The sequence below is a fragment of the Musa acuminata genome, chromosome BXJ3-2 (genome assembly GCF_036884655.1).
Source record: "Musa acuminata AAA Group cultivar baxijiao chromosome BXJ3-2, Cavendish_Baxijiao_AAA, whole genome shotgun sequence".
Taxonomy (NCBI): Eukaryota; Viridiplantae; Streptophyta; class Magnoliopsida; order Zingiberales; family Musaceae; genus Musa; species Musa acuminata.
Window position 1 is genome coordinate 25,920,447 of NC_088350.1, and position 12,788 is coordinate 25,933,234.

The 12,788-nt window shown below is 38.1% G+C and overlaps 3 protein-coding genes and 1 non-coding gene across 6 annotated transcripts; 2 read left to right on the forward strand and 2 right to left on the reverse strand.

Moving 5' to 3' along the window:
- Positions 1 to 739: 739 nt before the first annotated feature.
- LOC135582331 (heavy metal-associated isoprenylated plant protein 20-like) lies at positions 740 to 2,897 on the forward strand. 2 transcript variants are annotated; one of them, XM_065138583.1, is made up of 4 exons: positions 740 to 981; positions 1,126 to 1,201; positions 1,621 to 1,948; positions 2,047 to 2,897. In XM_065138583.1, the coding sequence occupies exons 1-3, from the start codon at positions 895 to 897 to the stop codon at positions 1,911 to 1,913; spliced, it is 456 nt and encodes a 151-aa protein (XP_064994655.1). In that variant the 5' UTR covers positions 740 to 894; the 3' UTR covers positions 1,914 to 1,948; positions 2,047 to 2,897. The 2 variants fall into 2 exon arrangements, with proteins under 2 accessions (XP_064994655.1, XP_064994654.1); XM_065138582.1 differs by lacking the exon at positions 2,047 to 2,897 and having other exon boundaries at positions 1,621 to 2,022.
- A 53-nt stretch (positions 2,898 to 2,950) lies between these two features.
- Positions 2,951 to 3,032, forward strand: TRNAS-GCU (transfer RNA serine (anticodon GCU)). The gene has a single exon. It is a non-coding gene; the product is annotated as a tRNA-Ser (tRNA).
- A 337-nt stretch (positions 3,033 to 3,369) lies between these two features.
- Positions 3,370 to 4,624, reverse strand: LOC135631164 (zinc finger protein 8-like). Its single transcript, XM_065138625.1, has one exon. It carries the CDS (start codon positions 4,210 to 4,212, stop codon positions 3,403 to 3,405), a length of 810 nt encoding a protein of 269 aa, XP_064994697.1. The 5' UTR covers positions 4,213 to 4,624; the 3' UTR covers positions 3,370 to 3,402.
- A 1,423-nt stretch (positions 4,625 to 6,047) lies between these two features.
- On the reverse strand, positions 6,048 to 7,941 carry LOC135632150 (uncharacterized protein C24B11.05-like). Of its 2 annotated transcripts, none has more exons than XM_065140616.1 (8): positions 7,869 to 7,941; positions 7,638 to 7,692; positions 7,489 to 7,554; positions 7,260 to 7,357; positions 7,068 to 7,193; positions 6,670 to 6,984; positions 6,525 to 6,590; positions 6,048 to 6,410 (listed from the first exon to the last, which is right to left on the reverse strand). In XM_065140616.1, the coding sequence occupies exons 2-8, from the start codon at positions 7,681 to 7,683 to the stop codon at positions 6,258 to 6,260; spliced, it is 870 nt and encodes a 289-aa protein (XP_064996688.1). In that variant the 5' UTR covers positions 7,684 to 7,692; positions 7,869 to 7,941; the 3' UTR covers positions 6,048 to 6,257. The 2 variants fall into 2 exon arrangements, with proteins under 2 accessions (XP_064996688.1, XP_064996687.1); XM_065140615.1 differs by having other exon boundaries at positions 7,638 to 7,698.
- Between the last annotated feature and the right edge of the window lie 4,847 nt (positions 7,942 to 12,788).

Here is a 12,788-nt window from a genome sequence, read left to right on the forward strand (position 1 = left end):
ATAAGCGAGTTCTCAAAGTTTGCATAACAAGTCCAAGTGAAGAGATATAATTTTAGTTTCTCTTCCTGATTTCTTAATAACTTTTTTCAATTTTTTTTAATATTTTTTGGAGCAAACCAAAAGGTCACACTGTCAACATCAGCAATAATAACACAGAAATAATAACATAAAAGTCATGCAAGGGGCAGATCAATCTTGTAACTCGCAAGGGACATGTAGAATGTGTGGCCTTCGATGGGATGAGCTCAAGCCTATTTATGGCTGTGGGACAGACAACTCTCTCACTTGATACAGCCACACCCGGACTGCTCAAGCAAAGCTGCAAATGACCTCCACCACAAGCCAATTCTCCATAATTAATGCAGAGAAAGCGAAAAGAGAGAATCGAAAGGAAGAACATAGTTATAGTTTATCTCCACCTAAATGATGATATAAACTTAACATAATATAGCATTAATCTGATTCTTGCACTGCTAAGTGGGCAGTCATGGATCTCGACTTAACATCATTTTGTTACCCGGTGGACTTCCCCTTCGTAGTTAATGAAACATATAATGAAAGAAATCTACCACCAAAATTGATGTTTATGTCTGTCAGAGTCCTATATCACATCATACTAAAAAGGTCTTCTTCGAGGGTGGATAGATTAACCAGGAGAACATTCACATGGTCGCGTGTGCTGAGCTATAAATCTTTGAGTACCGGTTCTTGTAATCTAATTGAAAGATCATATGATCACAACAGGTGTGGAGGCAAAATTTATGGACTTGTATTGGCCTGTTGTTCTATTACCCTTGCTTTCTTCCTATAAATACATTGCTCTCGGCCCATCTCCCACAAGCACCTCTCTCTCTCTCTCTCTCTCTCTCTCTCTCTCTCTCTCTCTCTTTCTCAATGGGTGCACTCGATCACCTCTCGGATATGTGCAGTGTTACAGAGACAAAGAGAACACTGCAAATAAGGAAAAGGAGACCGCTACAGGTGAAGAACATCACCATGTTCGAGCCCTTTTGCTTCAGGGGCATCAGAAGAGAAATAATCTCTTCTTCTTGCTCTCTACCGTTAAATTTACTACGCTTTGTCCTTATCATCAGTTCTTGTTTGTGTTGTTTTCGGTTCGATCAGACTGTTGATCTGAAGGTGAAAATGGACTGCGATGGCTGTGAAAGGAGAGTGAAGCATGCTGTTAGCTCAATAAGAGGTACTTGACACGCCTCATTTCATTTCCCTTTCGTCTATCTTCGCGCAATATTCTCTCTCTCTCATGTTGTTTCTTCTTGTATCGTATCTGCAAATAGTTTAGCTGGAACAAGAAATCAGTACCGAAGATGCATGAATACCGTACACTAGAATAATACAATCACCGGTTGGAGATTTTGCTTGAGCATTATCGATCATCTCCATCTAGTTCATGTTTGAGCACCTTCATCAAATTAAATATTTGGGATCACCCATTCCTTCTGTCACATCTACTAAATACAATTTTCACTACCATCTGTAAGAAACAGATCCTTCACGATTGAAAAGGAAGTACGGCTCCATGAACACTTCAGATTGGGTTCTGCACCTTAGTCTTCTCTCCTTACGACTATAGCTGACTTGGAACGAATTGGGTGGTAGGTGTGACGAACGTGAACGTGAACCGAAAGCAAAGCAGGGTGACGGTCACCGGCCACATCGAGGCAAAGCAAGTCTTGGAGAGGATCAAGAGCACGGGAAAGAGAGCAGAGCTTTGGCCCTACGTCCCCTACAACCTGGTCGCGTATCCCTACGTCGCCGGAGCCTACGACAAGAAGGCCCCTTCTGGTTTTGTCCGAAACGCGGCTCAGGCGGTCCCCAACCCCAACGCACCGGAAGAGCAGTACATGTCGCTCTTCAGCGACGATAACCCAAATGCATGTAGCATCATGTGACTCAACTTGCGCATGGCTGTGAGTGAGCTAATAAGGTGGAATTGTGATGCTGAGAACTTAAATTTTCCCGAGTTAAATGAGTAGAAAAAATAGATCTTGTTAATCACTATGTATGCATGTATATTTCTTGCAGAAGGGGAATTATCTACCGATTTCTCAGCAAAAGGTTTTCGTGCTTCCTAAGCCTTTCGTGTACTGCTACATGTATATATGTGAAGTCTGTGGAGTAGTAACAGCACAAATTCCAGCAGTATCAATCTGTCAGACTTCGAGCCAAGGATGAGCAGATGACCGTGTTCTTGTTTGCCAATGCATGTTCAAAACAGAAAGCAATCGATTAGTTGTCACTTAAAGAAGAAAAAAAGAGATGTGAAACATGTAGAAGATTATTGCGAAGAACAGCCATGATTCGCCATTGGCAAGTGCCATCCAACAAGGAAGTGAACGGAGTGAGAACTTTCCAGTAGGAACAATCATTGGATCACAATGTCAAGGTAGACAATAATATAGTAGGACACTGATTGCAAGAGCAGAAGAAGAAACTTTGCACAAAGTCATGGGCCCCTTTCCAATCCCCAATGGTCATCTGGCACCAGCATGTCACATTGCTGCAACCGCATCATCCTCCCATTGTTCTTCTTGTCCACATACACTCCTTTCCAGCTCGGTGAATCTTCTCTCCCTCTAGTGTCTCCAAGAACTACATGCGCAGGCTTTGTCTGAACATGGAGCTTGCTGGTGTTTCCATGTAGGTGTCAACAACTAATTGTAATGATGGGACTAGAGGTAAGGACACAGGAAAGACAACAATGATGTAAAGCCTTGAAGCTAGCAATGATCAAGAAGAGACAGCTGCAATGCTCGAGCAACATTGTCCATTTCAAATCAGCAGCTGCAGCTCAAACTCACATGTGCTGGCAGTGGATATAAGCACCAAACACATGGAAAGTATATGAAACAATAGATTTTGTTTGTCGTTTGACACTTGCACTTTGGATCTTATTTATATAGATTAAATGGCAGACACCTTTCAAGTCGTCGCTTTGGCCGAGTGGTTAAGGCGTGTGCCTGCTAAGTACATGGGGTTTCCCCGCGAGAGTTCGAATCTCTCAGGCGACGCTTGTATTTTTGGGCAACTAAAATGTGGGACCATTTCCGCGTCCAATCACAAGGCTCCATCTGTAGGAACAAAAAAAAAGTATGGCCGTGGGAACTTTCGCTGGAGGAAGCCTCGAAAAGACCAAAAAGCCCATCCTTATAACGAGAGAAAGGAGCACGGGTGTGGAGAAACATGGTCATTTGGGCTAAGAAATCCACACTCATTTATCTCTTATCACACACATTTTCTTATGAAGAATATTCGTCTTAGAAGCACTGAAGAAACTAAGAAGCAGAGCTTTATTACTCGAACAGGAATAGATAGATTGCTAGGAAGAATGAAGGACAAATAATTTCTTGAAACAATCCAAGCAATGCATGCATGCTTTGATCACAGGTGCAAATCCAAATTCACAGTCTCCGTTACACTTTGCATTTCATAGTAAAATCGACTGCTCGAAGACGTAGTAGTAGTAATAGAAGAAGAAGAAGAAGAAGAAGAAGCAGAGATAGCAGCATTACCGCTCCAACCAAAACCTCCTCCGGCTCCACCGACTCTCGACTCATCTCCTCTTGTGAGAGGCAATGGCATAACTCGATCCGCATGAACCAAACCCATGTTTGTGCCACCATGCACCGCCGCAGGAACTCTCCATGGAAACGGGCTGGTGTTGATCGGCTGCGTCGCCGAACCAAGGAAACGAGCTCCGACGCTGGTACTAGCGCGCCATGAAGGGTAGTGAGGAATGGTAGGGAAATCGAGTCCAAAACAGGGGTGGTGGCGATGGTAGTGACTGAGTTCATGCACGTTGTGGCCGTCGACAGTGGATGGTTGGTGGTGGAGCGCCGCTGCCATGTCCGGATAGAGCTGAGCACGCTTCGCGTGCTGCCGCTCGCGCTTGTGGGCGTTTTGGTGTCCGCCGAGGGCTTGCGATGTGGGGAAGTGGCGGCAGCAGTAGTGGCACACGAACCGGCGCCGGCTCTCGCTCCCACTGCCGGGGCTACAGACGGTGGCGCTGTCGGGGTTGGTGGTGAGGTCCTTGGAGGACTTCTCACCGTTGTCAGGCACGTGCGGGACTTCGACGCCAAAGAGGCGGACTCCGGAAGCGGTGGTGGAGGCCCTCTCACGGGCCGGCCTTATGAACGGGAGATGTGAGAAGGAGTCAAGGTTCATAAAGTCGCGAGTCTCGCGCTCACCCATCTGTGTGTGTAACAGGCTTACAGAACACAAGGTCTCGAAGAGAGTCCATGGAGAAAATGAAAGAGATTGGGTATAGAGATCATGTTGCCCTTGCAATATCTCCTCGATACAAGTTCAATGACCTTTGGAGTTTGTGCAGGTCTCGAGCATGGAGGTGCAGCAGCAGCGACGGCTACAATGGAGGCAACATGTGATTCTTGAATGAAGCAAGGGGCGCTCTGCAGCTCGAGGTTGGATCTTCTTCTTCTTCCCCTTCGTTTTATTCTTGCTACTTAAATACAAGAGCTGACCGTACTGATGAAATGACCGAGTAACATCCACTACTGCTGTAACAACACCATCACCTCTCTCTCTCTCTCTTGCTCTCTCCGGCTTTCGTGCATGTGTGCCCATCAGTCAGCATGGAGAATGGGTACGTGACAAGCGTTGATGGGAACATCTTTTACAGCATGCGACACTCCTGGTACCGATTGCTGTGGAAGCTCTTTATGGCTGTGGGCTTCTTTGCATCAACCACTGTTTCAATTGGAAGTGGTCCAGAGTCTGCGTTAGGTAATCAACTTAATGTGACTTGAGATTTAAACCAGCCACAATTCTACTATCTTCCCCTCTGCAATTTTCATGCAAGTTTTCGATATGAAACCTAACCCAATCTAATGTTCTGGAAGGCCATATCTTATAACTGATATAGAGAACAATCTAGCGGTCAACTTTGTAATTAGATAGTGAGTTCCAAATGCAAATATCTTAATCTACAATCTATGCACACACAGAGATGTCTCTGCTACCAGTGGATGCGAGTACAGCTTGGTTTGCTGCAACCTGGTAATTCTATATACTTGCACAGGCTTTAGAATCTCTGTACAGCTTGGACTATGGAGTTTAGCTTATCATCGTTTATGTGGTCCTTATGGCATCTAACCTTAATAACAATCCTTTTTATGTTCAGATGTGAACAGCTTCCAACCTTCTTCAGATATCACTTCTTTCCATCAGTAGCAAAGGTATTTGTTTTAGATATAAGTACACTATATATTATATCTGAATAGGTACTATGTCATGCATGCTTCTGCACTGTGCTCTCCAACCTGGATTTCCATGTGACGTGCATTGATACATGCTTCAAGTAGAAACAGGGTGGGGGTGCTGATTCATTTACACTCTTATTCTGATGTTGAATGCGCCACTCAGAGATAGCAATTCATTTCTGACACCAATATTTAGCCAACCAAAAAGGACCACTCTGTCATTTTCAGGAAAAGAAACCTAGAATTTGTTCCTTGCAGACCCCTTGCTTTGTAGATTGCATCTATCCAAAGGCTGCTCCCATGTACTCCACAGAAATCAACTTAGTCCTACATGGGCAAGATTGATGCAAGTTTCTTTCGGTGAGCTTGTTCTCTCTTCCTTTCCAAGGAAGGCATGTATGCAAGCTCTGAGCTTTTTGGTACGCAAGACCTCTTTGCACAGGTTCTAGCTGAAACAGTGACCTGATGATGAACATGGCACCTGCACACCAACCAAACTCTACAATCCACCACTGTCAACCTTGTGCAGAAGAGTTTGCCTCGTTCATGGATGCCTCTACAATCAGGACTGCCTTCAGTCTGTTATCTTCTGCCCTCATCTTCCAGCTTGGGCATGTTAAAATAATGAGAAACCCTAAATGTTTCAGTCCACTGCACCATCATTTGATCCTTTAACAAATCTGTCTTTCATGTACTCCAACCCTATTAAGTTTCTGATATCAGATCGTATTGTTTATACCCTAACATCAGCATTAGTTCATGGCAACGAGGTTCTCAAAGTGACACAACAAGAGTCAACAGATAAAGTGGTTTATAAATCATCCCCACTATATTATTATTTAGCACAAAGTTGCATATATATATATATATATATATATATATATATATATATATATATATATATATATATATATATATATATATATATATATATATGTTTATATTTTAGCTTCATCAATGGTACACGGATTTGTAATGTCAGCATCCCCACTGCGTTTAATACATATGCAATGATGTTTAAGCCAGGACTATGGCTTCCACAGAGGTGGTCTCAAGCACTGGTTTCAACTCGTCTCCTTCATCATGCCAGATCTCAGGCAATGCTTCTCTTATGTTGTGAATGCTCTCTAGTGCATTATCAGCCCCTGGCACTACCACTGAGCTCCCAACCTGCAACAATATATTATGTGACATCAATTTTATGTGATAATAGATTCATATAAATAACCCCTTGAGAAGAAACTGCATGGTCCTTCAACTTTTGCGGGGAGATCTTTGACTTACGAGAACAGTATGAAGGCCTGCTGCCTTTCCTGCTGCAATGTTTCTTGCACTGTCATCGAAGAAGACCTGTGTGCCGAAAAATCTTCGATCAGTATATGTTCATTTGTGTCTGAAATCAAAAGACGATCACTAAATTATGACTAACTGTTCTCCTGGGATCGATGTTTGCGATCCGAATTGCAGTTTGCATGGCTTCCACCGATGGTTTGCAGAGTATTCGTTCATGGGGAGTTGTGTTGCTTTCAGTATTGGTGATTGAGTCGGTTTCACTATAGAATCCATGATTATTTAGATCATCTGGTAGATTATAAGCTGGAGTAGCTGTGAGCTTATCATCAAGTTCAGTCTTTTTTGGTGGTGGATTGAGCGTCTCAAAGCATATGACACCTTCAAAGCAGTCTTCTAAGCCAAGCCTGCTGAGAACCTTCGCAGCATGGGCTTGGTCTGCATTTGTGAAGATCTGAGAGATTGGAATCAATGAATCAGTAGCATGAGATGTCTAAACAAATTAGATCTTTGCTCTTCGTAAGTAGATTTGCTTACTATCTTTCGTTGTGGCATTGAAAGGAGCATATTCCTCAACAAAGGATCCGGTTTCAGTGTCTCATATGGCAATCTTCCATGAACATAAGCATGGAATTCATCGTTGTCGAAGACGAAACCTAATGCCTGTCGATGAAATGCTTCAACTGATGGCTATCTTAACGGAGTTCTTAATCAAGTAGAAGTTTGTACCTTAAGACCAGCCATTGTTGTTCCGTATTCTTTGTACAATTCCAAGCACATTTTTGGGATTTGGCTTTCTTCTATTTGAAGATGGTGCAGCATGTAATCTGTGGTTAAGCACAATTCAACATTAAGATCCGTGTGATAACTCGTTGTCTAGATATGTTTATGACCTATGGTAACTAATTATTGGTAGATGAACGATTAGGAAATGGACTGCTGCCACAGATAAGTTTACCTTCGATGTTCTTGCGGCAAGCCAAATTGATGCCACAACTCAAGGGATATAAAGTATCATCCATATCTGCCATTAGTGCATATGAATGTAAGACTTCATTAAAGAAAGAAGGATTCATGTATGTACTTATGTCCGAAGTCTGAGCTTACCGAAGAGCAGACACTCATACTTGGCTTCACTCACAGCAGTTTCCATCTTCAAATTCTATACCTTGAAGAAATATGAATCGATGAGCAATACAACCCATACAAAGATGTTATCGCAAAGCCAAAGCTCAAACAATTAAGAACTTGAAATTATCATTAGCTTCAAAAAAGAAAACAAAAGAGATGACATGAGAGATTCATTGCAAAGAAGAACATGAAGAGCTAAAACATTACCCCTTGAGAAGGAAGACCCGAAATGAAGAAAACCAAGTGAAAGAATATGGGAAGCTGATTGCTTGGAGTGATCTCCTGGAAGGCTCAATTTATACAAATCCAGGAAGCCAGATTAGTGGCTAATGGGATATGACTCTTCCAATGATTCCAGTGGAATGTTAGAGAAGCATTTATTATCTGTTCTTTGAATAAAGCAGTTTATATTCTTTCTTTTATCCTTGATGCCTTCCTACACAGATCCAAGTGCCTCCTCACATAGAGAGAGGCAAATAGCACCACTAAACACCCCCAAATTCCATTCTATATCCTTATTTCTTATGCTGCTCGGCCACTGGTTGCCAGACGTCCGACATCCTCTTGGAATTTTGGGAGCAGTTGCTTGCTAGAGTCTGGTCATGTGGCAGGATTCTGCAGGGTGTAGTGGACGATGGGGTTTATTCCTCTGTCGAGAGAGTGATGGGCATGAAGCATTCAGCCTTTCTTTGGAGTGCATTGCTAGCTTTCTCTTGTGGTGGCCTGCTTTGATGAGACACAAAGCAGCATAGAAAATTAGATATTGTAGATCGAGTTAGATAAGAGGAAGGAGGGTTGGTGAGAAGCATGGAAGGATGGTGGCTGATGGCCACTCAAACCAGCTTTTCTTGGTGGTTCATGGGTATGTGGTAAGGTTGCACAACAGAAGGAACAATACATTGCCAGATGTGTTGAGGAGTTGCTTCAGTAATCTGGTCCAGACCTGTGGATGAACAATACGACTCACAGAGACAAAAGTGTTAATGCTTACCGAACGTAGATATAGATTGATTGCTTATGTCATCTATTTAATTAGATAATATAGATTATTCGAATGACATTGAAATGAAAGGTATATAATCTGGATCTTGATCTAACATTATTTGATTTAAGTTGTTGATATTAATTTTTTCTATAACATATTTATAGTTTTTATGTTTACAATTGATACTAGTATATTTTGAAATCAAAATAACTTATATCATAAAAGAATTTTAGATCTATTTATGTGACTAGATTTGTTCATTTTTTAAATCATGATTTTAATCTCAAATTAATATTATTTCTAAATTAATTTATGGTGTATTATGTCTAATCTTTGAATATATTCCTTCGTGCTCCTCGTCTACTTATGGGTGATGTAACGCGGGTGATCTTTGAATCTATTCCTTCGTGCTCCTCACCTACTTACAGGTGATGTAACACGGTGATTTTTAAATATATTCCTTCGTGCTCCTTAGCTATAAAATTAATCAATTTTACCTACTTTAGTCAAATTTTCATCGAAGCTCAATTTTAACCTAATTTTTAATTAATTTATTTTAAAATTAGATTCTTGATTGAATCTAATTTTGATTAATTTGGCTATTGGGTCTAATCTAGGTAGCTTAATTTTGGGATGCCCAATTAAATAAAATTGATTAACCTATTTAGGTTATTTATAAAATTAAAATAAATTATAATTATGATTTTATTTTATTTTATAGTTTTCTCATATGACATATTGATTTTTTTTTGCTTGTAATAATTAAATTTTAATTATTATTCTTAGATATTTTTATAGTTAATCACATATATTTATTTAAAATTATAAAATAATATATATTTTTCTTATAAAGGTATTATTTATGTTTGATATTGTTTATAATTATCAGATTAGAATTTTCTTTTAGGTTGATTAATGTTTAATAATTATTATGATTATTATTTTATTTCTATTAAATTATTTTATATAAATTAAATTAAAATATATTTGATAAATATTATTTATAATTTATATATTTAAGTTTTATCTAACTGGTAACTTTCAAAGTGGTTCATGAATTATATATGCTTTTAGGACATGAATTACAACATATATTTTGTTATTAATAAGATATTTTAAATTATATTTTATATTATTATATTGATCTTGTAATCATCAAAGTGGTATAAGCTAATAGTTTATAAAATTATATTAAAAAATTAGTCCTAAATAATATTAAAAATAATATTTATAATGGCACATATAATTAGAATATTTAGATAATCCCAAAGAAGAATTTACTTCAAATAATTATGTAATGGAGTACGATGATACTATTTTAGATATCCTTGTAGTTTAAGATTTTATACTTAGATATAGTAATACTATTTCATAAGGATGGTATTAATCATCCATAAATAATTTTGAGTGACAATTGGATTGCTTCCACACATTCTCATGCTTCAACTATCCATGTACACTTTTGTTCAAATTATTTAGTATAGTTAGAGTATATGTAGTTTATACTAGGCGTATAAGATCTTGACTTAGCATTAATTGTTGAAAGGTCAGTAAGCTAACTAATAAAAATATTATGAAACAAATTAATAAAATGAATGCTAAAAAAAAACTAATAAGTTCAATCTAATATTTATAAGAATGACAATTATAAACAATATAAAAACTTCATTCTTGTTTATAACTAAATATTTGAGAGCTATAGAAGATAGATTTAAATATGTTGATAAGTCATTAATTAGCATATTAATAAAAGAATTTACTATGATTTAGTATTATGACACTCGACGGATAATTGAATGTGATAAGGGATTCTCTTAATTAGATAAATTATAGAAATCACTATGGACTATATTAGAAAAGCTAGTGTTATAATACATAGAAAAAAAATATGATATTGATGACATACAATCGCTATAACTTATATTGATAGTAAAATTTAATATAGTATTATATTTATTAGACTTATTGGTATATTTTATAAAATTTGTATGTACGTGTAAAACACTTGTAAAAACTTTTAAAATCTAATTTAGTAAAATTATTTTTAAATAAAATTTTATTTTATTTATTTTGATTTTAAGTTTTTATAACTTACCCATTAATGGATGAAGTGAAAGAATGTTAGATTATATGGTCTTATTTAATTAGATAAGATATACTTTAAATCTAATTAAATTTTGATTACGAATATAGATTAATAGAAAGAAAGTCCAATTACGATAAGATTCATTACGAGATAACATTGATGGGAGGGAATCTCCTAGGAACCTCCAAGAGATTAGCATTTGATATGATAACATATAAAAGAGAGGTTACAAATCCTTTCATATCTCCCTTTAGTCTTTTTTTCATCACTTATGATCCTATGAAAAAATATGAATATATCAAAAGACGAATCTAGTTTTTCAAACAGATTGATATCGCTACTTTCATTGGATTAGATGATGATATATTTATAGATTAAATAAATATTTTTTGAATGACATTGAAAGGTACATAATCATAATCTTGATTTATCATTATTTAATTTTAATTTTAATTTTAATTTTTTAATAATAAAAATATAATTATAATTTTTATACTTATAATAATAAAAAAAATTATTAGCCAGAACTCAGGCAAATTCCAAGCATGATAGGAAGATTGAACAAACCATTAGTTCCTCTACTCAAATATGGTGGATTCTGTCTCTGGTGTTGTATTTGGGTTAATTTTGATTAGGTGAGTTTGTCACCATGTTTCTTTTGAAAATGGTCTCTCTTTTCCACGAGACGTTTACGGTTCACAGAATATATATGGATCTTTGGGCTGTTCCCTCGGACAATCATTCTTTGCATTTCTGACACGGCTTTCCTTGACACACCGGTCATTCTTTGATGTTTTTTATTTGACGCAATTTATAGTATTATATCACAATCATGTTTTTGTCTTATGGAGTGATGCTTTTTCTCTTGAGAGGTTCCCTTGACAGAACAAGTTCCTCTCTGCTCTTCATGTCTCAATTAGCTATTCTGCTTGATAGTCTTAATATTCTTGAATTTATGAAGTCGATGTTTTTAGAGGCTAAGGAGTTCCAAGTGTGGACAAACTTCCCAGTAATGAAATCCCTGATTGATGTTTATGGTGGAGAATTTGATCTTACTGTGGATAGAAAGTATTGAACTGCAATCAACAAATGGATTGTTCTAATAAAAGGACAGTCTCACATTAGTCCCAATCCTACTTTAGGTTTGCAGATTCACAAGACTGGTAAATTTGCTTAAAATCGACTGATGATGATGTTTTTCTGGCAAAGGGAATGTCGCTAATGGTATTGTCTTTTTCCTTGTCGACTATTGATCCAAGTCAACACTCTATGATCTCGATAAGTCTCGAACAAGGGATTAATTCGCATGCCGACCTGTCCCTAACAAGTCTGCCAGGTTAAGAAAGTTCAATTGTGTCCCAAGGAAGACTCCTACGAGTTTTGGATCAGCAAAACTGTCGAGTCTTCTTTCTTACTCATGTTCATCATGTGTTGGAAGAATTCACACATCAAAAGGCAGAACAAGAAGGAATACGAAGAGGAAGCAAACAAAGGTGTCGTCGTTTCCACTCTGCAACCAAGGTGTCAGCATCAGGAGGAGCCAATTAAGGAGACTCACATCCACAGATTAACTCCTTGGATGGTGTCTTCCTGCCGCAGGAGATGAGTGCCATTCCGGACTTTGTAGCACCACAAGATCCTTGATCTCATGATTCCTACCACAGGTTACATGAAACTGGCACAGCATGGGAAATTTGTGCTTTCGTATGATGCCTGAAGGAAAAGGTGTTTCAATGGAAAACTTATGGCCAGTGATAGACGTAAAGGCACCATCCTATTCTTTCTGCGGTATGTTCTTCTTCTTCTTCACAATGATGGAAGCAGTTATATGAGGTAGAAGGAAAGCAAGCAGCTGTCAGATGAGCTACAAAAAAGGTAGACAGCAAGAAACCATGATGTAGTAGCCTCGATGCAAGTCCATGTTGGCTGCTGGAACAAAAGGTTGTTTAGGATTTGCATCAGTGACTTGTGAGCTTAGGAATCTTAGTCGAAGAAAGGAGCATTTCATCCATGTTTTGCAAATCACTGAAAGAGGAAAACTCAATTTGCACAAGTG

Excerpts from the sequence above, each read along its gene's own strand:
- LOC135631164 (XM_065138625.1), bottom strand. The coding sequence starts at position 4,212 with ATGGGTGAGCGCGAGACTCGCGACTTTATGAACCTTGACTCCTTCTCA.
- LOC135582331 (XM_065138583.1), top strand. The coding sequence starts at position 895 with ATGGGTGCACTCGATCACCTCTCGGATATGTGCAGTGTTACAGAGACA. Across the intron at positions 982-1,125 it reads GGAAAAGGAGACCGCTACAG|ACTGTTGATCTGAAGGTGAA; the intron begins GTGAAGAACATC and ends CGGTTCGATCAG. Across the intron at positions 1,202-1,620 it reads TGCTGTTAGCTCAATAAGAG|GTGTGACGAACGTGAACGTG; the intron begins GTACTTGACACG and ends ATTGGGTGGTAG.
- LOC135632150 (XM_065140616.1), bottom strand. The coding sequence starts at position 7,683 with ATGGAAACTGCTGTGAGTGAAGCCAAGTATGAGTGTCTGCTCTTCG. Across the intron at positions 6,591-6,669 it reads ACATCGATCCCAGGAGAACA|GTCTTCTTCGATGACAGTGC; the intron begins GTTAGTCATAAT and ends TTCGGCACACAG. Across the intron at positions 6,411-6,524 it reads CAGGCCTTCATACTGTTCTC|GTTGGGAGCTCAGTGGTAGT; the intron begins GTAAGTCAAAGA and ends ATATTGTTGCAG.